This window comes from Lolium rigidum, chromosome 2, assembly GCF_022539505.1.
Source record: "Lolium rigidum isolate FL_2022 chromosome 2, APGP_CSIRO_Lrig_0.1, whole genome shotgun sequence".
Taxonomy (NCBI): Eukaryota; Viridiplantae; Streptophyta; class Magnoliopsida; order Poales; family Poaceae; genus Lolium; species Lolium rigidum.
The window spans coordinates 263,882,836-263,908,622 of NC_061509.1; the positions used below are offsets into that span (position 1 = coordinate 263,882,836).

The following is a 25,787-nucleotide window of genomic DNA, read 5'->3' on the forward strand; positions in this document are numbered from 1 at the left end:
TTAGATGTATATAAACCCATTTCAGTATCTAGGTACATCCAAATTTGTTCAAAGTTAAGACATATTTATATATAGAGGAAGTACTATCTGAGAAATACTCCGCAAATGACGAAGCAATGAACACCTACACGTAAAGGCGTCCACCTACATTCACACAAATATGGACAAATGCATCTAGCAGCTAATACACGTTAGGGTATCGACCATTTGTGTCCGCCGTGACCGAAAATGCGTCTGGCACTACCTCCAGCGGCGCGACGCATAGTGACCGGGCCATCCGCGGAGACGCAAACCTGACCCAAATATGCGCAGGTCCTCGCACGGGCCCTCGCCTGGCAGGGACACAACTGCATCGTCTTCCGCGTCATTACTTGCAAGCGGCGCGCTGCAGCCTTTGCAGGGCCGCGTTAATGGCGCGCCTCGGCTTCCGCGAGCGTGCGCAGCGAGGCATTGCAGGCCATTGAAGGCGAGATGGCGTCCGAGCCTCTTAAAGGGACGCTGCCGGCGGCATTTCCCCGACCAAATCATTGCCACATCCCACGGTATCCACCCCACCGACGCCATGGGGAAGAAATGCTGGCCGTTCCGCAAGACCAAGAACGACCACGAGTCTAGCGGCTCGCGGTCCGGCAAGAAGGCACGGGTCGGCCGGTACGTCCGCGTCGACTTCGCGCGGCAGCTATGGGAGGAAAACCGGCCGGTACCATGGCCGGACGCGAACTTGCCGGGAGGGGGCTGGTACCTCAACTCGAGGCGCGTGCCGGTCCCCCCGTGCCGCGCGAGGGCCGAGAGAGGCGGGACGAGATGCGCCGCCGCCGAGCGATCTTGCCGCCGGATCTGCGGGAGGATCCGGCGTACGCGCTGAACTCCTACAACTGGATTTCATTCGGGACGTGGGAGTTCGACGCGCGCCGCCGCGCTGGCTACCTCGCCGACGTAAACTACTTCGAGCGCGAGATCTCCGCAGAAGAAGAAGAGAACGACCAGAAGGACGCGGACGAGGACGACGACGAGGACGAGGACAAGGACGAGGACGAGGACGTGACCATGGCACACTACGACCATGACGATGGCGGTCGGCGTGGGATCCGGAGACCAGCCGCCGAACATTTCCGAGGAGGAGGCCATTGCCATGGCACTGGCCAACAGCGAGCAGGACGAGCTCAACATGCTCGCTTTGTGGGACGGGCTCGCAATCCAGCTCTGCGAGTCAGCGCTCGCGCAGGGGAGGCCGGCGACTCCTCCGGCCACGCCGACGCGTTCCAACGACCGCGCTCCGCCTGCTGCTCCGGCGTGGGATCCCTGGCCACAGCCTTCTGCCCATGTGGCGGTACCTCCTCCACCGCCGTCGTACGTGCTTCCATGGCCGACGCCGGAGTTGATTGACCTCGTCAGCGACGACGACCAGTAGGCAACACCTACTTTTAGCACGCCTTTCTGGCTTTTTTATGTTTTTTTATTAATGTAAATTATGGCTCATGAATGAAAAAAAAATGCGTCGTGCCGCTGGAGCCACCCCGATGCAAACGGACGCCCGGACGATTTCGACCATTTGGCCCGACGGACACGACGCGTCCGTTTAGACGTCTGAAATGCGTCGCTCCGCTGGAGATGCCCTTAGAGAGCACATGACACTTTTTTTCTCGAATGGAGAGTCATAGAGAGCCACACTACAAAAATGGCTAACCACTCGATCGATTATCGTGCGGTGTTCCGTGCGCGTCTCAGCCGACGAGATGGAATATGCTGTCTACGCATGGGGTGCAACCGCGCGATCCGGAAGCCAAAACCGCTCATCACACACACGCAAATCAAACACACGCAAGGCGTGAAAAGTTCTCGTCGCATGTCCAACTGACATTTTGTCCCCACATGCCGACCGGGCCCACCTCCACGAGCCCCACCAGCAGATTATCCGCGACCTATTCCCCGCGTCCCAGCCAGCTATTATTACTAGAGAGAGAGCAGATCGATCGCCCAAACCCCCAAACCCCTCGCCGCCGTCACGCCTCCTCAAGAGCTCGTCCCCGGCCGCGATCCGATCTGATCCGGCCGGCAGCTCCTCGTACAGAGATACGGTCCCGACGATCGGGTCACCATGGTGCATCCCCCGGGCGCCCAGCCGAGGAAGCGGCGCGCCGCCCCGCAGGCGCCGCCGCCGGGCGTCATGAAGGCGGCGGCCGGCTCCAGCCACAGGAACGCTCATGTTGGCAAGCGCGCCAGGGCGGCGCAGCCGTCGTCGACTCTGCGTCAGGTAGATGGAACTTTTCTGTACTGGTCATTGCCTCGTTGGGGGGTAGGGTTTAGCCCGCGTGGCGTGTCAGATGAGGTTTTAGTCTCAGGTTCGTTCCACCGTTCATGTCTCAAACTCATGTCAAGGGAGAAAGGCGGCGGCCGGCGGCCGGCGTCCTTGTAATTAAGGACCGCGATCCATGCTATCTCCCTGAACGAACTCAGGAAATGGCGGCGTATTCTTTCTGTTCGGTTTGATGCCACTCTGGCAGATGTTTTGTTTGCAGTGTTACATAGCCGTGGCTACCAAGTTGAGTTTCTCGCGGTAGAAATGGGTTAAACGTGCTGGCTTCCCATTGATTCTTCAGATCTTTGTTGATATATATATGCGAGGTCAGCTGGCTGCTTAAAATCATGATTGGTTACCCAGATTATGGAGCACAGATCTGAGGAACACTAGGCATCTTCATTTTTACATCTTCATTTTTATACTGTACGTTGTTAGGTAGGATGAGACTCTCCAGCGAATTAATCCGAGACCCCCCAGCGAATTACCGCACGGAGGGGACTCGAACCCGGGTGAGCTCGGCTCAACACCAGAGCACGAGCCACCAGGCTAGCACTTGGTTCTCGGTTCACTCATATATGGGAAACTTTTAATCATATGGCAAATTCCCTCGGAATACCGGTTGGGAAAATTAGGCATGTGGCCTATGCTTCAACCGAGTAGTTCATACTGATGGTTCACTACACCGCACGGCTTTATGTTGGCATAGGGAGAAGTAAGAGTGCATGAAACAAGTATGAAACCTTAAATATTAGTCTTCTTAAAAATAAGTAACTCCTAAAACTAATGGACTGACCCTTTTTATGCCAGATGTTGTATTCATGCTTGCTAGGTACTATAGAACTACATGCATGCATTATTGTTCTAAATTGTTTGAGTAAATGTATATATTTGCTAAACCAGCCATATGGTATTGGTCTGTTTATTCATCTACCAATCACATCATTTTATTAATCCATACTGAGTACAGACATAACGTTTTGCAGAACATCCGTGCCGAGTACCACAATATAATTAATGGACCGCCCCCATTGGGTCTACGATTAAGAAAGAGTGAATCTTTTCTGGACCTTCTTCAGAAAATTCTTTCAAAGGCAAACTCTACCACAGGGCAGCCTGTTATGGACAATATCCATTCCGCGCCTCCCATGATGGAAGACGTCAAATCTGAGGCTCCTGCAGCTAGTGATCGGCTCAAGGCTTCAAATTTTCCAGCAAAATTTCTGAAAATTGGTAATTGGGAGGTAAGAAAATTTTATTATTATGGAGTGAGTAGTATATGGAAGCTTTCCATATGTGTTGCTTATAGAAACAAAAATAAAATATGCTTATGTGCAGTACACGTCACAGTATGAAGGTGATTTGGTGGCAAAATGCTATTATGCAAAGCAGAAGCTTGTTTGGGAAGTTCTGCATTGTGGTCTTAAGAGTAAGATAGAACTGCAATGGTCAGATATTACTGCCTTGAAGGCAACTTGCCCAGATGCCGGAGATTATGGAACCTTGGATATAGTGGTAAGATCCTCAGATTTTGTTGCTCTTTGTTCCTGTACTTGTATATATTTATTTCATTGACAAGCTTCCATTTTTTCTTTCTGAAGTTGTCTCGGCCACCAATTTTCTTCCAAGAGACTAATCCTCAGCCAAGAAAACATACATTATGGCAGCCCGCAGCAGATTTCACCGGTGGACAAGCAAGCATGTACAGGTGAAACATGAGTGTACTCTTTATTGTTCCACGTTAAAGCGCAATTTAACAAATAAATATCATTCCTGAATACTAGGAAACATGTGAGATGATTCAATTGTATATGGTCTGAATGTGCATTACATCTAAATTATTTATTTGTTAATTGATTTATACCTAGGCCTTGCTGTTATATTTTGTTAAGTTTTGTCCTTCACTTTCTTCTGTCTGAAGAAACTAACTGTTGAAAGTCTCCAAATGCAGGAGGCATATATTACGGTGCACCTCAAGTTTGTTGAGCAAGAACTTTGATAAGATTATTCAGTGTGATCAGCGACTATATCAACTGAGCCAACAGCCAGTTATCATATTGGACTCTCCAGTTTATGAATCTAGAAGCTCTATATTTGAAAATCCAACTGAAAGTGACGGCCCTTCAACCAAGTTCCCACATTTTGCGCCACCACATGTTGTTTCTCCAGTGCTTGAAAATGATGGAGTGAAGCATCTTACGTTAAAGCAACCAGACCCTTTTTTTCAGCCAATGAACTTAGGTAATTATCCTGATGTTGGCAGGCCTCCATGTCACTCATATTATCTTGCAAAGTATTTTTCACTCACAATAGTTTTTCTCAGGTATTGTTGTTTCAGATGTCCAAGATAAGAACCCCAGTTTGTGTAATCTATCCGTTCCAGGGCTGAGATCATCCATCTCCATGGACGATTTGATAAACCATATAGATAGTTACATAACAGAGCATCAAGCTGCTGGAGACCCTCCATTGCCAAATAGTGAGGTGCCAGCCAAAGAATTATTGCAGATTGCTGAGAGCCTTTTGAGCGACACACATGGTCCACCATCCGCAGATGAGAATTATTTGATGGCACGGGTGAACTCCCTTTGTTGTTTGCTTGAGAAAGACACTGCGCCAGCCACCGTATCCATTTCGGAGCAGAAGGGCACCACTGATGTAGCGGAAGCAGTTTCAGATGACTTTGATGGGAGAACTGCTGATGGCGTTGTACCGTCTGTCATCTCGAGAAATGATTCCTTTGCGGATTTGCTGGAGAACCTCCCCCGCGTAGCATCTGTTTCACAATTCTTATTCAATATAGCAGAGGACTCTAGTTTGCAATTCTAGATTAGGACATTCTCTGTAAAAACTGAAACATGCAAGTCTGTAGTTTTTTCTTCTCTATTGTTTACTGAAAAATGATGCATTGGATTGCTTCAACAGATTATTCTGGCCTGTTGGTTAGATCATTTGATAGAGAAACTACATTTGTACCAATTGAAATTGAGATAATCTCATTTTGAATATCTTACTACACTTGTCCCATAGTAGTCTTTGATGCGTCCGTCTCATATTGGCATGCATCTTTTACGCATCACGGTAGTTTCCATGACACTATTGCATTATATTTGCAGATGAGATGTCACAGATATTACGAAAACATTGAAATTTGATTTTTTTTTATCAATGGCTATACAATAAACATAACACTATAAACATGCTTCCATTTCATATAGAATGTGTTGCAAATGTCTCCATACATCTGCAACAAACCTAGACATGAACAGGGACAATAAAACATGCACCTTTCATCTACACAAACCAAACCATGAAATGAAATGAAATAGGATAAATTGAATTCTACACAAGAGATCAATAGGAATCTCTCGGATACTCTGAAACTGGTACCCGGAGATGAACATGTTGCAGATGCCTTTTTTTAAAGAGGGCTAATCAAAGCCTTCGCCCGGCGGTGCCTCTTCTCCTTCATCGTCAAAGGCTTCATTTTCGTCAATCATGTTCATCAGCATAGACACCTGCTCTTGGAGCATAGAGTTCTCCTTCTCGATCTCTGTCCGCTTCCTGCGCTCGTCCGCGAGCTGCTTCTGCAACAGCTCCAGCACTCGGGAGTCCTCCTCTAGCTGTTCATTCAGCCCACCGATCTCACGGTCCTGCCACACCATTTCACAACATAATTACCATGGTAATGTATCAATTTATGTTGCAACTTTTGCAACAAAAAAGGCCTAATCACCTTATCTCCACTAGAGAAATGCACATGTCATAAGTTAAGGGTAGAGTTAGTGTTCCAAGCTCGAGTTCAAGCAATGATCATGGATGGCATTACCACAAAATATAAACCGTACTGCATATATCCAGCACGATATCCTGCTACTATGTGGTGGTAAATTATTATAGCAAGATAATGAACCTTTCTGTTCATCTCCTGGATCGCTATCCTCCTCATGCTCTCAACCACATCCACATTGACGAGCTTGCGCTTTTGCCGACCAGCCACCCCTTGGGATATGATGCGGGCTCGAAATCCGGTGGTGGGAGCAGCATGTCGGAGGAGCTGCGCTTGCCGTTGATCGGCTCCAGGGGCTCAAAGAGAGCCTTTCGCTTCTCGGATAGGTTAGCCATTGGATCTGGATGCTGAGCATCATCGTCTGTGGTGGTGCTTGCTGCATTTGCGTCATCGATCTTCATGGCTTCTTCTCCCTCTTGGGGCTGAAGAACGTTCGCAGCTTCTTCAGTGGCGGCAGCCTCATTGGTAAGTTCTTGTACTTGCAAGCTCCGGCCATTGGCTGGAACATACATATTGCTAAGTCAGATCGAGTAAGTCAGTACACTTCTCCAAGTAAAATCTAATGCATATAGCGATAGACTGATAGGTCAGTAAGCCTTAGGTTTATTGAGTATAATCTATAATGCTGACTTTTGAATGCAATCAAACCTGTAAAATAACTAGATACTATCTTTTAGAAAGAAGCAAAGTAACAAGGGACGGTGTAGCGGCAGCTCTGAACATATAATACTACTGCCTGTGTCCATAAAAAAATGTCGCAAGTTTGTCTAAATTTAGAGTGCCTAGATACATCCAAATTTAGATAAATCTTTGACACCCTTTTATGGACGGAGGGAGTACATGGTATTCCCTGCAATATCTGTTGATGAACTACTCTCATAAGCTCTAAAACACAGTGAAAAACTTGTTGTTATCTGTCTGAGAATCACACGAAGAGCAAACTAATTATTTTCTTGTATCTAAGCTAATTGGTCAACATGGAAGAGTCCGGATTGTATTAAATCGGTGCTTTCTGCTGACTCTGTTGGTGTTTAAACCAAAATTGCAGCCAGTTGCCCTAAAAAAATGGTAGAGTTCAGGAACACTAAATTGTACAGTATCATCATATTGGCCAAATTAAAGTAACATTCTCACACCCAGACTATAAGCCAGTCTCGGCAAATATACATCTGTATTATCTATGAGGTCAACCCAGACCATAGCATAGATATCTCAGCATGTTACAGCTCCCCTCTATCGTCTAGTATGAAAGTGCAGCCATCTTTTAGATGAAACTGCAGACATATACCCTAACAATTAAATGCACTTAAAAGTTAAACTGTAAATAACTACTCCCTCCAGTTAGGTTTAACAGGCGGACGTAATTTAAGAAAAACTTTGACCATTAATTTGGTCGACAACAAATATGAATTGTATGCCACAAAAATTATAACATTCGAAACTACTCTTAATGGTATAGTTTTTGCTTGCACTATACACAAAGTGCAAACTAATTATTTACTTGTATCTAAGCTAATTGGTCAACTTGGAAGAGTTCAGAAATACTACTAAATTGCATTATCCCCATATTGGCCGAATTAAAGTAACATTCTGGTACCCAGACTACAATAGGCCCGACTCGGTAAAAACACATCTGTATTATCTATGAGGTCAACCGAGACCGTAGCATAGATATCTCAGCCTGTTACAACTCCGCTCTGTTGTCTGGTATGAAAGTGCAACCATCATTTAGATGAAACTGCAAACTTATTACCCTGACAATTAAATGCACCTAAAAGTTACCATCCTTGGGAAAGAAGCAAACTAACAATGGACTGCAGAACATGTTATTCCCTGCAGCATCTTTTGATGAACTGCTCTCATTGGCTCTAGAACGGAGTGAAAGACTTGTATTTATCCGAGAGTTACAGTAAGGGTAAAACTAATTGTTTACTTGCACCTAAGCTAATTGGTCTAACATGGCAGGCTCGGAAAAACTTAATTGGTCACTGTCATCAGATTGGCCGAAGTAATGTGACATTCTGACATCAACTCTAAAATAAACCTGATTCAGGCCGTAATCAAATCAGCGTTTTCTATGAAGTCAATCGAGACTACAACATAGATATATCAGCAGTAAAACGTTTTGTTGCCTTACCCAAAACTGAAGAATATTAAGCGGAGGAATACTGAAACCGCATACTTCGACTGCAAGCTAGTCTGAAACTCTGAAACGAATATGGCTTCTACTTTGTTGGCGCATGCATATTCGCTGCGCATACTACTAGTCTACTAGTAGTATAGTAGTATTAGCTGCAGCTGCACCGGCACCCGCACTTGGAGGAGAGGATTCCTGGCGGTGAAGTCAAGTAAAAACTTGCAGCACCCACCTCCTCCCGAGGAACCACCATCCACTCGAACTTGCAATCTTACACCAGGTCGTGGATTAGTTGCACCGGCGTGATTAACAAGAGCAAACTAGTTATATACCTTGTAACTACGCTAACTGGTCTCCCCTGCACAGTCTACGCAGTCTGGTGCATGTGTCGAGAAAAGAAAATGGAGCATTCTGACATCAACCCTAAAACAAATCAGCAAAAACACACCTTTCTCGAGCCTCACGTTATGCCATCGTAATCAATCGGTGTTATCTATGAAATCAATCGAGACCACATGTATCTCAGCCAGTCACATTCACCTCTGTCATCTACTAAAATAGTACTCCCTCCAATCCATAATAAGTGTCAGAGTTTTAGTTTAATTTACTCTAAATTTGAACTAAAGCCCCGACACTTATTATGGATTCGGGGGAGTATACAAAACTGCAACCCTCTTCTCCTTTCTCAGAAGAATTTGCAGCCTTGCCACCCTTCACAATCAAGTTTCTGCTGCTCCTAAATAGCATTTTGCTACCTTGCCCAAAACAGAACGGTACTGAAAGTAATAAGGTTTGTTGCCGCGAGGATATTCGCAGCCTCGCAGGGCCACTACTACTGGCTTAGCTGCAGCTGCAGGCCGACAGCTGCTGAGCGTTGCTGAAATCTTGACGACGAAGTCAAGCAAAGCTAAACAGAGCGCTGCAGCACCCACCTCCCTCCTCGTCAGAATCACCACCTAAATCTGAACTTGCATATTAGTTGCACCGGCGCGGCGCGTGATTAACGTGTCCGGGTAGTTGGGTTTTTTCTAAGAGGCGAAATCCGGATATCTGTTTTGTTCTGTGAGCTGGTTGCAACCGTTCATTCATTTCTTCACGGAATATCTCACCGGCCGGCCGGGACGTTTCATTTATTTCTGCAATTCTGCTAGAGTACTCCCGTGCTAAAGGAAGGAACTAATTAACAGTTTCTTACACGCAGCAGTTGCGATTCGAATTGGTTAACGTTCTGCATAAATTTTTAAAAAATGCTTCCCCAACTAAAAATAAATCAAGAGGGGTTCTACTGCAAAAAATGAGAACGCACATGAGGGAATTAAGATTGCAGAGATCTGAACTGGAAATGACCGGAATGAAGAACATGGCTGTTACAGAGGGAGGTAATGGTGAGGAGAAAAGGCTCCTTCTTTTGCAACAAAAACTAGTACTCGTACTTGCATCTTAGCAGAAATTGGAAGAACGCGGTTTATATTAGGATGATTCATGAGGAAGTTTGATCTGATTTGTAGGTAGGTAAATCAAGGAATTACAGAAAGAAGCAGCAGCGGCAGCAGCCGGTCTACCTGACGACGACGGTCTCCTCCTCGACTTCCAGAAAATCCGCGGCGGGTCCGCCATGGACGGCTCCTCCATGCTCTCCGGTCACAGCCCAAACCAATCCCCCCTGCAGCTCGAAAAAGAACGGCCGGCCGTCAGCTAAACAATAGAAATCTCGCGTCAACAAGGACGAAATGGTCAGGAACTCACCGCTGCTACTTCTGAATTTGCTGCAAGCTTGGCTGAATTTCTCCCTTGTTGCAGAGATACTACTAGCCAGCTAATCTCTCTCTCTCTCTCTCTCTCTCTCTCTCTCTCTCTCTATCCCTCTCTCGGTTTGGTCTTGTGTGCGTTATCTTGTGGTTCCTGGCTGTGGTGTGGCGTGGGCGGGTTGTTGCTTGCAGCTGCGGCCGGTGAGGGGATTAACGTCGGCCTTGGAAGCTACTCCCGTTTTCTTGGCCGTGTCGTTCACCAGCGGTGGCTGAGCTCTCAGCTTGCATTGGGCTATGCCCGTGCTGGCGTGGTATGGTAGACTCGTATGGAAGTGCTCCGTACTTGCCTTCTGACGGACGTAACCACGGTGAGAGACGGCGTTTACGGTTGACGACGGACAGCGACGTTTTATGTTGAATCAGTTGCCCGCCAACAACCAGTGGCGCATGTGTTCCTCCTCCGGATCCTATGTGGCCACATAGGATCACTCACCATATCTCAGTCCACCATAGGATCCTATGTGACTTCGCAATGGAGTACCCGTGAACATGGATCTGCCTAAGGGCATCTCCAGCGGCGCGACGTAAACGGACGGCTGAGCGATCGTTTGCGTCCACCGTGACCGGAAATGCGTCTTGGCTCTGCTCCAGCGGGGCGACGCAAAGTGATCGGACCGTCCGCAAAGACGCAAACCTGGCCCAAATATGCGCCAGGTTTGCGTCTCCGCGGACGCTGCACGGTCGCACTGAGCGTCCTCCTTTTCCTACCCGGTCCCGCAAGTCAGGGACAGCGAAATCGATCGCTTCGATTTGATTATTTTCCCTTTGTTTGCTGCCCTAGTGCGATACCACCACCCCAACCCCAGCCGCCGTCGTCCCGCCGCAGCACCACAGTACTCGTCGTCCGGCTCGGTTGTTGCCGCGCAGGAGAGCATGATCGTACTCGGGATTGGCTTCGGCGCGTACCTGCCGGCTGTTTTGGGGCTAAACGTTGCCGGTTGCGCCCTTCCGCGCCGCCCACGACCTGTTCGGTCAATTGCGCCGGTAGGTTTCTTCTCCTGTTTCCGGCGCAATTGTGCGCGGCCATTGATCCACATTTCGTACCCACGCAGATGGACATGTGCGGATGTTGCGAAGTACCACGAGGAGGTCGTTGACTCCTCTTCCGACGACGAGTCCGATCACTCGACGCAGACATTGGCAACTACTGCGGCCTCCATGATCCACGAGTTCACTTCAAATGAGAGGCCGGTGCAGCGGGGCTCTGTCAAGGGCCGCTCAAAAAACCTGCCGCGCAACAGAGTGCAGGGGCAGCTCCGGCTCCACAAGGACTACTTCGACCTCACCGGTCCATTGTTCAAAGAAAAAATGTTCCGGCGCCGGTACAGGATGTCAGGGGAGTTGTTCTTGGTCATTCTCCGGGGCGTCAGAGACTACGACCCCTACTTCCAATGCAGGCCCGATGCAACAGGTGCGCTAGGCTTCACCTCCTACCAAAACCGCTTCGCCGCTATTCGCATGCTATCATATGGAATGACTGCTGATATATTCGATGAGTATCTTCGAATGGGTGAGAGCACCTGCCTTGAGTCCATGTACCGGTTTTGCCGAGCCGTGATTGCCGTGTTCGGACAGTATTACTGTAGGGAGGCAACTGTTGAGGATACAAGGCGGCTGTTGTCTGTCAAGGAGTCTAGAGGGTTCCCAGGAATGATTGGCAGCATAGATTGCATGCACTGGGAGTGGAAGAACTGTCCATTTGGATGGCAGGGTCAGTACAGCGGGCATGCGAAGGGACGGACTGTCATTCTTGAAGCTTTCATATCTCAAGATTTATGGATTTGGCATTCATTCATTGGCATGATCGGTTCCAACAATGATATCAATGTGTTGCACCGATCACCGGTTTTCAACCGGCTCATGCAAGGCAAAGCTCCCCGGGTGAGCTATGAGATCAATGGAAATGAATATGACAAGCCATATTATCTTGCTGATGGCATCTACCCTGACTGGACCACACCGGTGAAGACTGTCCGTAATCCAAACTCCGAGAAGACGAGGAGGTTTGCCAAGATGCAAGAGGCTTGCAGGAAAGATGTGGAGCGCGGATTTGGTGTGCTCCAAGCTCGGTGGGCAATTGTCCGTCACCCGGCAAGAACATGGTCGCTGAAGACCATGCATGAGGTGATGACATGCTGCGTGATCATGCACAACATGATCGTTGAGAACGAGTGTCCTAATGGCCGCAATGAGAACCACTGGGACTTCCAAGATGAGCTAGTTGCGCTACTCCCTGGGGCTTTATCTTGGAAGAACTATCTGCATATGAATATAGAAATCACTAACAAGAACGTCTGCAAACGGCTGCAGACGGATCTGATTGAGCATCAGTGGGCATTGACTGGCCATGAAGACCATGCCTAGAGGAATACCATCTTATTTTCATGTAGACTTTTTAAAATTTTGATGTAATAAAAACTATGACTTCCTTGAATCTCTTGCATCTTGTTGTTTTCAAACTTCATATTTCATGCCGACGCAGAAAATGCGTCGGCCCGCTGGAGGCACCCCCAGGCACAAACGTACACGCGGACAAAAACGGTTTTTCTCGCGTCCACCGCGCGAAGCAAACTTACGTTGATCATATCGCCTTTGTTTAAGAAGCTCCGCGAGTTAACAAAGCATGCAATTCATGGGCGGCGCCAGGGGTATGCCCCTGTATTCCCAGGCATACCCAAGATTTGGACGAGAAAAAAAATACGTATACATACTCGCTCCGTCAGAAACGCAAAAGAAGCCATGCTCTCTTATTCGCTCCGTCGCTCGCATCGCACGCAAACGCCCTCTGTCATTTGCCCCTTTCCTTCCTCCATTCCTCGTCATAGACCAGGAGCCGCCGGCCCGATGCAGATGCAGCACGGAGCAGTTGATGGCCTCGCGCCCGCGGCGACGGTGGCGCCCGCGCCCCGCCCCCCGCCGACCCGCGCCCCTCCCGTCCGCCCAGCCCCGCCCCAATGTCCCCGAGCAGCGCAGTCTGCACATAAGGTACGGCCGCCTGCCTCGCCCCCAAATCCCCAATGGCCCAATTTCGTTGCTTGACTTGCTTGTTGCTTCCTTAATTAGTTGATTTGCTTCATTGCTTCATTACCCACCGATTCCTCTTAATTTCTTCGGATTTCCGAAGGGGCAAGACGACTGCGGCAAAAAAAAAATTTCCTGTGGACCTGGTGGGAATACCCACCACCATTTTCCTGGCGCCGCCGTTGATGCAATTGGCAAAGAAAATTTTAATCCAGGCACTCTACCACCCTCTGCGCGCCGAACACATGCGTCGTGTACTTCACAAGATTCTTTTTACTCACACTGAGCTTTATCTAAATACGGATATATCTAGATATGTTAATATGTTTGTTGACTAAATACATCTGTATCAAAATAAAGTTGGATCAATTAATATGAATCAAAGAAAGTACGTGATTTGTAAGACAGAAAAAACATAGAAATAAAATAAAAAGTTATGATTGTAATGTCATGCCTACTTTAATCTTACATGATTTCATATGCAGAATATTTTGTTGGATTCCATTACGGGGAAAACAACGGATTATGAAAAGTAGTTTTAAGTGGATGTTAGATTTCCTATCAAATATGGTGTAAGCGATTCCTTAGAAAAATTCTACGAATTATCAAAAGAAATCTTATAATATTTATTGCCCCCTCCGTCACACGCAACATGTCGAAGAATTAACAAAATTTAGATGTATCTAAACACTAAATAGTAATAGATACATTAAAATTTTGACAAACCGTTGACATATTTTGTGGGATGGAGGGAGTATTACAAATCAAACAACCACTGCATGAAAAAAAAATTGAATTTATTTAGACACTAACTAGCATCTAGATATATCCAAATTTTAACATATCTTAGACGACCTTCATAAAACAGAGGGAGTACAAAATTACATGCAAATCTTTTGCATCAATAAACCTGAAAACCCGAGCATCAAGCCTGGGAATGACGCGGGAGCGGCAAGAGGAAACGACATGAAGGTTGTTACTAGATTTTGGGAGGCGGGAAGTTGCAGGTTTGTAAATTCGTAACCAAATTCAAAGGCAAGTGTAGCAGAGGTTGGGTATTGGGAAACGGGATATGAAAAGACGTGCACAAGCTTTGTGTTTGTTCCGACCTGCAGGCTCTCCTAAAAGCTGAAAAGGGAGGATGCTTTGGTTATCCAGAAAAGGGAAAATTCTCCCAGCTAGGGCTTCAGTTTACCAACCCATTTCACTTTCTTCGTGAGTGAATTATCTCAAAATAAAATACTGGTAGTACATGCAAGAAATAGACGGAAGAAGGTTACAAAACCTTCTCCGTCTGTCCAAATTGTACAGAAAATTTTGAAATTAGAAGCAGCCATCGGCACCGGTTCCGTTACCCAGTTTCGTCATCAATGCGATGCAGCTAGCAAAGTGACACTGACACACCCGCCGGCCAAGCACGCGATGCAGCTGCACCGCATCAATGCCAAAGCAAAGCACGACCGAGTACACTGCCCTTTTTTAGGGCCCGCACGGGTACACCTCGCTGCATTGCCATTCGACAAAGCTGGGCCAGAAAAACTGCTAGATCCGTGTGGTGTAGCAAATGGGCCGTGTTTCTTGCACACTCCAGACAAGGCCATCCGTACTCACGGCCCGAACCGCAATGCACATCCCCAACCAAAAAAAACATATCATATCATATCATACTTCCATTTTTTTCTTTCATTACTTACTCCATTTTTACCAAAATAATTGGTACCAAAAATCCGGCCATATTTTTTCCTTTTAGATTTGACAGTCACAAAATGTGAGCCTAGAAAGTGAGTTAGACCGTACACGAACACTACGAGCAGATATGTAGGGATTCGTAGCATAGAAAACAAAAAATTTCCTACCGCGAGAACGCAATCCAAGCCAAGATGCAATCTAAAAGATGGGAGCAACGAGGGGATGAACGAGACTAACCCTTGAAGATTTCCAAAGCCTACAAGAGGAGGCTCATGTTGCTGCGGTAGACGATCACTTGCCGCTTTCAAAAGCGCGTAGAAGATCTTGATCACGGTGCCACGATCGGGCAGCACCTCCGTACTCGGTCACACGTTCGGTGTTGATGACGACGTCCTTCTCCCCGTTCCAGCGGGCAGCGGAAGTAGTAGATCCTCCTTGGAATCCCGGCAGCACGACGGCGTGGTGGCGGTGGTGGTGGAGATCTCCGACAGAGCTTCGCCTAAGCTATGTGGGAGAGAGAGGTAGGAGGGAACCGCTAGGGTTTGGGAGAGGGGGTGCCGGCTAGGGCAGCCTTGAGGGGTGCGGCCATGGTGGTGTTGTAGTGGCCGGCCAGCCCCTCTCCTCCCCTCTTTATATAGGTGGAAGCCCCAAGGTTTAGGTCAAAGTGTCCGAATAAGACCCCAACAAAAACCTTCCATGTGACCAAACCTAGGGGAGTGGGACTCCCCCCTTTCCTTGGTGGGGTGGCCGGCCACCATGGTGGGGAGTCCACTTGGGACTCCTCCTCCCTTAGGCTGGCCGGCCAAGGTGGGTGGAGTCTTCCATCCTTATTTCTTTCGGACTCTTCTAGAACCTTCTAGAACCTTCCAGAGAAAATACCGGATCATTTTCAAACCTAGAAAATGACTTCCTATATATGAATCTTATTCTCCGACCATTCCGAACTCCTCGTGATGTCCTCGGATCCCATCCGAGACTCCGAACAAAACTTCGAACTCCATTCCATATTCCATATCTACTTAAACGACATCAAACCTTAAGTGTGTCACCCTACGGTTCGTGAACTATGTAGACATGGTTGAGACTTCTCTCCGACCAATAACCAATAGCGGGATCTCGGAGATCCATAATGGCTCCCACATATTCAACGATGACTTAGTGATCGAATGAACCATTCACATACGATACCAATTCCCTTTGTCACGCGATATTTTACTTGTCCGAGGTTTGATCATCGGCATCTCTATACCTCGTTCAACCTCGTCTCATGACAAGTACTCTTTACTCGTACCGTGGTATGTGGTCTCTTATGAACCATTCATATGCTTGCAAGCTATTAGACGACATTCCACCGAGAGGGCCCGGAGTATATCTATCCGTCATCGGGATGGACAAATCCCACCGTTGATCCATATGCCTCAACTCATACTTTCCGGATACTTAATCCCACCTTTATAACCACCCATTTACGCAGTGGCGTTTGATGTAATCAAAGTACCTTTCCGGTATAAGTGATTTACATGATCTCATGGTCATAAGGACTAGGTAACTATGTATCGAAAGAGGTGTCAAAAAAAACTATGTATCGAAAGCTTATAGCAAATAACTTAATGACGTGATCTTATGCTACGCTTAATTTGGGTGTGTCCATTATATCATTCACATAATGACATAACCTTGTTATTAATAACATCCAATGTTCATGATCATGAAACGATGATCATCTATTAATCAACAAGCTAGTTATACAAGAGGCTTACTAGGGACTCCTTGTTGTTCACATAACACACATGTACCAATGTTTCGGTTAATACAATTATAGCATGGTATGTAAACATTATCATAAACTCAAAGATATAATAACCATTTTATTATTGCCTCTTGGGCATATCTCCAACAGTATCCCACTTGCACTAGAGTCAATAATCTAGTTTACATTTGTAAAGATATAACACCTTGGCCTTCTGGTGCTTTATCATGTTTTGCTCACGGGAGAGGTTTCAGTCAACGGATCTGACACGCTCAGAAACGTATGTATTTTGCAATTCATTTGCGTCTCAACGCATCACTCATTTTCAAATAAGTCGGCATTAAATATGTTTGGTCTTCTGGTGGAACCTTAATTCCTTGGTCTGAAATAAGTCACTAATATTGTCACACACAATATAGCTTGAAAGTTCTGACACTATTGGAACTACACTAAGTTCTCAAAGAACTTCTTGACTTTAACATCCTTAGTCATTGTCAAAACAATGACATAATCTGCCTTCGTTTGTAGAATCCGTCACAGCATTTAGAACTCATCTAAATCTAACATAGACAACTTCTATCTCACTGTGCTACCTTTTAAACAACACTTAGTCTAATTTGAGATTGAAATTTTATTTTCATATGTGACAAAACAAATATCGTTGCAACACCTTACAGTGATTTGTTTGTCATTTCTCCATACAAAACTATATATATATATATCCTTGGTTCTTCTTAAGTACTCAAGGATATTCTTTACTCGTTTTTCAATGATCATCACATGAATCATTCTGGTATATGCTCCTAACTCTTTAGAGCACAGGACATCTGATTTTGTACATATTCTTCGTGATCTAAATCACTCATGTGTTTTTACTCATCGAGTGTCAGATACACTTAAGTCTTGTTAAAACTTCACATGACAAGCACATTTTCTTAATATTTATATATTGAACTATTTCAATATCCATTGTATGTACTTTGACTTAAACATATTATGTGTTTCAATCTATCTTCATAGATCTTGATACAAAATTTGTTTCAGTCCATATCCTTTCATTGAAGTTAATTTCTCAATGAAACCTTTTAATCAAGTATATAATTACATTATTTATAACCAACTATATGTCTTCTACATAAGTATTATAAATATGTCTCACCGCTCCCACTTAATTTCTTGCAAATGCAAGCCTCTTCATCGTCTCTGATGAAATCAAAAACTCTTTGACTATTTCATCCGGTGAAGATTCCAACTCCGTGATACTCACTTTATCCAATTGAAGTTCGTATACTTATCTAGTATTCTACGGACTAGCAAAACAATTGGTTGTATCTTGTATACACCTTCTGTTTTTGCCATCCTACTATCATATCTCATGAAAGAAATATGTAGTGATTACTAGAATAATCCACATAGACTATAAGCATTACTACGGAAGATCTAATCTTATCGTAGTCAACTCTTTGAACTTTTTCGTAAACAATTTTTCGACAAGTCGAGCTTATTCAAGGATATTCCAACCAAGTCCATCAATTTTATAGATCTATTTACTTTCAAAAAAGTATTCATCTATCTTGGATTTCATGGCGTATAGCCATTTTAACGGAGTCAGGGCCCATCATAACTTCTTTGTATGTAGTTTGTTTATCATTGTTCAAAAACAATCCTTTGTTCACAAATCATTTATTTGATCACAAAGTAAACCATACCTACAAGGTTCAATAAGTACTTCGATCTCCATGACTATAACATTTTGTAGACATGGGAGCCATGATCGTCGTGGCCGCTTCCGGAACCAATTCCGATGCTGCGCTACTCTGATTATTATGCTCAGGTTCATAAACCTTATCAAGTTCTATTGTCCTCCCACTCAAATACTTCGCTAAAAACAATTTCTTGGAAGTAAGAAACATTGACAAACACTTTTGTCTTTGTCTCCATAGTGGAAAGAATTCCCAATCAATTCTGTGGGATAACCAACAAAGACATTCATCCGATTTTGGTTGTAAACTTGTTTACTTTATGCTATGCATTCCAAAATTTAAGAAAGGAATATTCGGGTTCATACCCATGCCATAACTCGTATGGTGTCATTTCAACGGATCATGATGATGCTCTATTCAGTGTAAAAGCGGTAGTCTCTAAAGCATAATCCACAAAAAATATAATGGCATCAATATTTTATCTCATCATTGATCCAACAAGGTTTGGATACATCTCTCGGATACTCCATCATCACTATGATACTCCAAGAAACGTGAGTTGTAGAACAACTTCATAACTCTCTTAGATGTTTGCTAAAACTCGTAATTCAAATATTTCCACTATGATCCAATCATAGATATTTGACTTTTCTATTACGATGATTTCCACTTCATGCTGAAATTTATTTGAATCCATTCAAATGTTTCAAACTTCTTCCTTATCGAATATATCCACATATATATACTCAATTCATTGTTGGAAGTTTTCATGAAGTAGAAGAATCTCCCGCACATAACTATGCCCAATGAACCACATACATCATCATATATGTTTTCACTAAGTTAGTTTCCCGTTCAACTCTTGGCCTATGAACGGTATTTTAGTCATTCTCTTTAGAAAAGATTTGCAAGCGCCAAACGATTCAAAAATCAAATGACTCCAAAAATCCATTTGCATGGAGTTCCTTCATGCGTTCCTTTCTAACATGACCTAAATGGCGGTTCCACAAATAAGTGGAATTCAAATCATTTGCCTTATGGCATTTTTAGCGTCAGTGTTATGTATGTGTATTTCACCATTAAGATTTATAATAACTTATCCATCGTACATGGAGTAATGTCATAATTTGAACAACTCATTGTTTTTATTTGACCAGAGCAAAATAACAATTATTAAGTTCTTTATTATAAATTATAAGGGCTAGGTAGAATGCCAATGACAAGCATAATAACACTTTATTATGTTCCAGATGTGCATTATTACCATATTCCTTATTAGTCACTTAGGCCATTGTATTCTTGTATTGCGTTGTTTTTGTATGACACTTCATACCAACCAATGTGGTACTAATACCCAAGAATTTCATTGTGTGACCAAATTAGGAATACAACCATAACATGTATATCATGTATATACACCTGAGCTAGACTTTCTAGTCTTTTCTTATCTTTCTGCCAAAATATCTTTTGTAGTTTCTCTTTTAGCTTTCCTCATTATTCAGAAAACACTTCACCTTCAATAACTTCTAGGTTTGTTGGTCAAATACCAATAACCTTGAGGTTCTTACTTTGAAGTTGATCATCATATGACAAGTGTTTCAGATTTCACTATTAGTAACTTTTTAATATGATGAACAATTTCACTCATAATTTTATCCATCATATCATGACGACTTTTCCGAGACCATGTCAGTACATGCTAGGCTCGTAAAGTTTAACCTCAGTATTCGCATGTGCAAATCTGGCTTGCACCCGTTGTATGCACACGTAGAATCTATAACACCCGATCATCACGTGATGCTTCGAAACGACGAGTCTTAGCAACGGTGCGTACTAAGGATGATCACTTCATGGATATGCGAATATCGTTAGTGCCCCAATAGTTGGAGGATTAGGACGCCTTGCGTCTTCAACCTTCGTACATTCCCATAAAACTTATGAGTTTATGTAGTCTCACCAAATTATATTCTATCATCTTGCAATAAGGTCTTAGATATCACATATATCTCATACCTTGATTATTTCCGAAAACTAAATTTTCAGCTCCTTACTTTTCAAACAGATTTGAACTTCAAGTTTCACTGAGACAAGATGACTTTAGGTACTAATTGAAACCATAGCTCTTTGAATCAACAATGTGAGGTTTACTAAAAGTTTGCAATAGGACTTAATCATTTCTTGATTCTTTAACAATACGGTACCAGTCCGTAAAGTTTCTTGTCGGATTTTAACAGTATTTCTATCTCAATTACAAGACTAGCGCTTGGTAGAAAACGGATGCCAATACTACAAAATTAATTCAAAATACTACTCAGACTATGTTTATGATAATTAGTTCATGTTTTAATCTAATTACTAATGAACTCCCACTTAATACAACATCCCTCATAGTTGTTAAGTGGTACACGATCCAAATCCACTACATCAAAACCGATCATCACGTGAGATGATGTAGCTTCAATGGTGAACATCAACATGTTGATCATATCATCCATATGACTCGTGTTCAACCTTTCGGTTTCCGTTGTCCCGATGCCATGTCTGTACATGCTAGGCTCGTCAAGCAAACCCAAGTATTCCGCGTGTGCAACATGGCTTACACCCGTTGTATGTGAACGTTGAGTCTATCACATCCGATCATCACGAGATGCTTCGAAACGACGAACTATGCAACGGTGCATACAAGGGGAGAACACTTTATTATCTTGATATTAATGTGAGGGATCATCTTATAATGCTACCGTCGCGATCTAAGCAAAATAAGATGCATAAAGGATTAACATCACATGCAATTCATATGTGATATGATATGGCCCTTTAGTCTTTGCGCCTTCGATCTTCATCTCCAAAGCACGGACATGATCTCCATCATCAACGGGCATGATCTCCATCATCGTCGGCGTAGCGTCAAGGTCCATGGTGCCGTCTTCATGGTTGTTCACCTCATGTAGCAACTATTACAACTACTTTGAAATACTACTCAACATGAAATTTAAAGACAACCATAAGGCTCCATATGAATAATGATCATCTCATACATATTCATCATCACATCATGGCCATATCACATCACCAAACCCTGCAAAAACAAGTTAGACGTCTCTAATTTGGTTTGCATATTTTACGTGGTTTAGGGTTTTCGAGTAAGATCTAATCTACCTACGAACATGAACCACAACGGTGATACTAGTGTTGTCAATAGAAAGAGTAAATTGAATCTTCACTATGGTGGGAGAGACAGACACCCGCAAAGCCACTTATGCAATACAAGTTGCATGTCGAACGTGGAGCAAGTCTCATGAACGCGGTCATGTAAAGTTAGCCCGAGCCGCTTCATCCCACCATGCCACAAAGATGCAAAGTACTCGAACTAAAGACAACAAAGCATCAACGCCCACAAAATAATTGTGTTCTACTCGTGCAACCATCTATGCATAGACACGGCTCTGATACCACTGTAGGGATTCGTAGCATAGAAAACAAAAAATTTCCTACCGCGAGAACGCAATCCAAGCCAAGACGCAATCTAGAAGATGGGAGCAACGAGGGGATGAACGAGACTAACCCTTGAAGATTTCCAAAGACTGCAAGAGGAGGCTCTCGTTGCTGCGGTAGACGATCACTTGCCGCTTTCAAAAGCGCGTAGAAGATCTTGATCACGGTGCCACGATCGGGCAGCACCTCCGTACTCGGTCACACGTTCGGTGTTGATGACGACGTCCTTCTCCCCGTTCCAGCGGGCAGCGGAAGTAGTAGATCCTCCTTGGAATCCCGGCAGCACGACGGCGTGGTGGCGGTGCTCGGTGGAGATCTCCGACGAGCTTCGCCTAAGCTATGTGGGAGAGAGAGGTAGGAGGAACCGCTAGGGTTTGGGAGAGGGGTGCCGGCTAGGGCAGCCTTGAGGGGTGCGGCCATGGTGGTGTTGTGGTGGCCGGCCAGCCCCTCTCCTCCCCTCTTTATATAGGTGGAAGCCCCAAGGTTTAGGTCAAAGTGTCCGAATAAGACCCCAACAAAAACCTTCCATGTGACCAAACCTAGGGGAGTGGGACTCCCCTTTCCTTAGTGGGGTGGCCGGCCACCATGGTGGGGAGTCCACTTGGGACTCCTCCTCCCTTAGGCTGGCCGGCTAAGGTGGGTGGAGTCCCTCTGGGACTCCACCTTCCATCCTTATTTCTTCCGGACTCTTCTAGAACCTTCTAGAACTTTCCGGAGAAAATACCGGATCATTTTCAAACCTAGAAAATGACTTCCTATATATGAATCTTATTCTCCGGACCATTCCGGAACTCCTCGTGATGTCCTGGATCCCATCCGAGACTCCGAACAAAACTTCGAACTCCATTCCATATTCCATATCTACTTAAACGACATCAAACCTTAAGTGTGTCACCCTACGGTTCGTGAACTATGTAGACATGGTTGAGACTTCTCTCCGACCAATAACCAATAGCGGGATCCGGAGATCCATAATGGCTCCCACATATTCAACGATGACTTAGTGATCGAATGAACCATTCACATACGATACCAATTCCCTTTGTCACGCGATATTTTACTTGTCCGAGGTTTGATCATCGGTATCTCTATACCTCGTTCAACCTCGTCTCATGACAAGTACTCTTTACTCGTACCGTGGTATGTGGTCTCTTATGAACCATTCATATGCTTGCAAGCTATTAGACGACATTCCACCGAGAGGGCCCAGAGTATATCTATCCGTCATCGGGATGGACAAATCCCACTGTTGATCCATATGCCTCAACTCATACTTTCCGGATACTTAATCCCACCTTTATAACCACCTATTTACGCAATGGCGTTTGATGTAATCAAAGTACCTTTCCGGTATAAGTGATTTACATGATCTCATGGTCATAAGGACTAGGTCACTATGTATCGAAAGCTTATATCAAATAACTTAATGACGTGATCTTATGCTACGCTTAATTTGGGTGTGTCCATTATATCATTCACATAATGACATAACCTTGTTATTAATAACATCCAATGTTCATGATCATGAAACGATGATCATCTATTAATCAACAAGCTAGTTATACAAGAGGCTTACTAGGGACTCCTTGTTGTTCACATAACACACATGTATCAATGTTTCGGTTAATACAATTATAGCATGGTATGTAAACATTATCATAAACTCAAAGATATAATAACCATTTTATTATTGCCTCTTGGGCATATCTCCAACAGTATAATTATGACATATTGTTTTGTGAACTATTTTATTTAATATGAAGGACAATGATTTCCCTTATCCATTAATCAACAAAAGGATGTCCAGTTAATTGAAGAAAAAAGCGGGTGAAAAACATACAGCAAGGGCTAAACCTATATAGACTCCAACACCACTGGGTAAAGCTCACTCAAAATCTAAAAACAACATGACCACAACCACTCTTGCCGAGGAAAAACACCCTCCGAGGTGCCAACGACACAATCACAAAAACGAAGGAAAACGATTGACTCGTTCCGCGTAGCTAGTCGGTATTCCATCACTTTTAGAGAGAAGATGTTGTGGTTGTTGTGCTAGGAGCAAACCTGGGATGCTCCCGCGGAGGAAAGGGTGGACGCAACGCCCCTATTCCCTCCCTATTCCCTGGCGCTCCCCCGGACTTCCGGTCGGTCGGCATTGAGTATTTTATACATATTTGGCGTTCTTTTACAATATTCAACTATGTTTGACACCGTTTGCACGGCTTCCAAATATTCTTGGGTCCGCTTTTGCGCGGAGGTGAAGAAGTCTGCGTTCCACAAGACTTTGTGCCAAAAGCGACACCAAACACGCCAACGACCAACACCGAGAGTAACCTCATCACCCACACATCACAAGGTCAAACGCCATTAATGTCGCTAAACTTTCGGAGCCGCCAACCGACTTCAAACGCACCACCAAGACCACCTTCTGGGGCTATTCACTCCCGAGCTGCAATGCCGCACGACCTAGTTGTTTACGGCCAAGCTGCACAGAGCAGCTACCTGCATACCACAGTTGCAAGACCATGTTCAGGGCCGCCGCGTCGACAAATTACCACACCACACCCCTATGGGACATGTTGATCGAGCCCACAACCCCGCTACACTCAGAGCTCCAGATTGTCGCCCACGCGCAAAGCCATAGCTTCACCCCGTAGAGTCGTCGCTGCATATATAGCTTCCCGAGGCTGCCCCGACGATCACCAAACCTTGATGCAGAAGGAGCCCCATAGAGACGCGACTGGTGTCCGCCCCTAGAAATTGGAGTAGGTTTTCACGCGAAGAATCCGGTCCTTTATCTATATATGAATGGAGTGTAGGACGACATCTCCAAGGAGGAAAAATAACCCGATCATTTTTCTTCTATACTCCATTGATGAATGGAGTGTCGGACGACACCTCCAAGGAGAAAAAAAAAGATGCCCTAGGTGCCATTTCTCGCCGACACCGACCTCGGTCAGTGCTTTTGTCCGAGGCTCCTCCTCTTTCTTTTTTTCTTTCATAACTTACTGCATTGTACCAAAATAATTGGTACCAAAACTTGGGCAAGCTTTTTTTTTTTTGACCTGACACTACCACACAAAATGTTAACCACTGGATCTGAGCCGCGCAGCACGCCTCTGTTGCCGACCAAACAATGAAACAATGCATCACACCGCCTGCCTTCCAGCACACCAAGGCTCACCTAACAGAGCCAAGGCGATTTACACAAAAATAACCTTTTTAGTAAGGATTAGTAAGGATTGTACAAAATAACCCTCCGGCAAACTATTTCACGTTTCTAATATATTTGTGTGGCTCCCTTCGCAAGGTCGCCACACCCTTTTGGGTGTGCCCTTCCCAAGAGCGTCACACCCTTTTTTGTGTTGCTCCCTTCGTAAGGGTGCCACACATCCTGTCATACGTGGCGCACTCGAGCCTGCGAGCCGACAATGTGTGACGGCACTCCCATAGGCGCCACATAGACAGGTGTGACGCCTTTGCGAAGGACGCCACACAAAAAATTTAAAGACGTGAAATGGTTTGGTTGAATGGTCATTTCGTGCGTTTTTCCAAAATGGGTTATTTAAAATGGTTATTTTTTTGTAAATCGCCCCGAGCCAAGCTCAGCCACAGCCACGCCACTGGCGCAACCCGACAACCCTGCCACGTTCGGAGGAAATGGCAAGGCCAGCGGCGGTGTTGAAGGCGACCGAGGGGTGCCATGCGGCGGTGGCGAGCAAGGGTTCCCCCGTGTCGCTCCTCTTGGGCGATGTGGGTGTCAGTTTGAAAGGTCTGTAGGGGGTACCCGTACAGAATGTTTGAGCGACGTTTTATGAAACGGAAATACTTTTGTATTTATGGAATATATAAAGATCAAATAATAAAGAGGTTGAACAGGCATTGCTTCCATGAGAACTTGCTACTCCAGAAGTTAATGCACAGAAGAGCAGCACATTTCTTTTCTTTTATTAAAGGAAGCACCACATTTCCAAGAAGTACATGCAGGTTAATATCTATATCTATAAGAAGAAAAAAATGTCTGGCTATCAAAATCAAAAGCTTGCTAATGCTAACTAACTACACCGCCTAAAGCAGAAACAAAAGGGGGTATTC

At 44.8% G+C, this 25,787-nt stretch overlaps 1 protein-coding gene and 1 pseudogene across 1 annotated transcript; one reads left to right on the forward strand and one right to left on the reverse strand.

Annotated features, from left to right (window-relative positions):
- The first annotated feature begins 2,098 nt into the window (after positions 1–2,098).
- LOC124690867 lies at positions 2,099–5,128 on the forward strand. The gene is made up of 6 exons (XM_047224194.1): positions 2,099–2,254; positions 3,286–3,543; positions 3,638–3,814; positions 3,901–4,007; positions 4,251–4,540; positions 4,638–5,128. The coding sequence occupies exons 1-6, from the start codon at positions 2,099–2,101 to the stop codon at positions 5,126–5,128; spliced, it is 1,479 nt and encodes a 492-aa protein (XP_047080150.1).
- A 357-nt stretch (positions 5,129–5,485) lies between these two features.
- LOC124693369 lies at positions 5,486–10,087 on the reverse strand (annotated as a pseudogene).
- Positions 10,088–25,787: the final 15,700 nt, after the last annotated feature.

Bases quoted from the DNA above. Each gene is read 5' to 3' on its own strand.
- LOC124690867 (XM_047224194.1), top strand. From the start codon at position 2,099: ATGGTGCATCCCCCGGGCGCCCAGCCGAGGAAGCGGCGCGCCGCCCCG. The intron at 3,544-3,637 runs GTAAGAAAATTT...GCTTATGTGCAG, and splicing joins TGAAAATTGGTAATTGGGAG to TACACGTCACAGTATGAAGG. The intron at 3,815-3,900 runs GTAAGATCCTCA...TTCTTTCTGAAG, and splicing joins ATGGAACCTTGGATATAGTG to TTGTCTCGGCCACCAATTTT.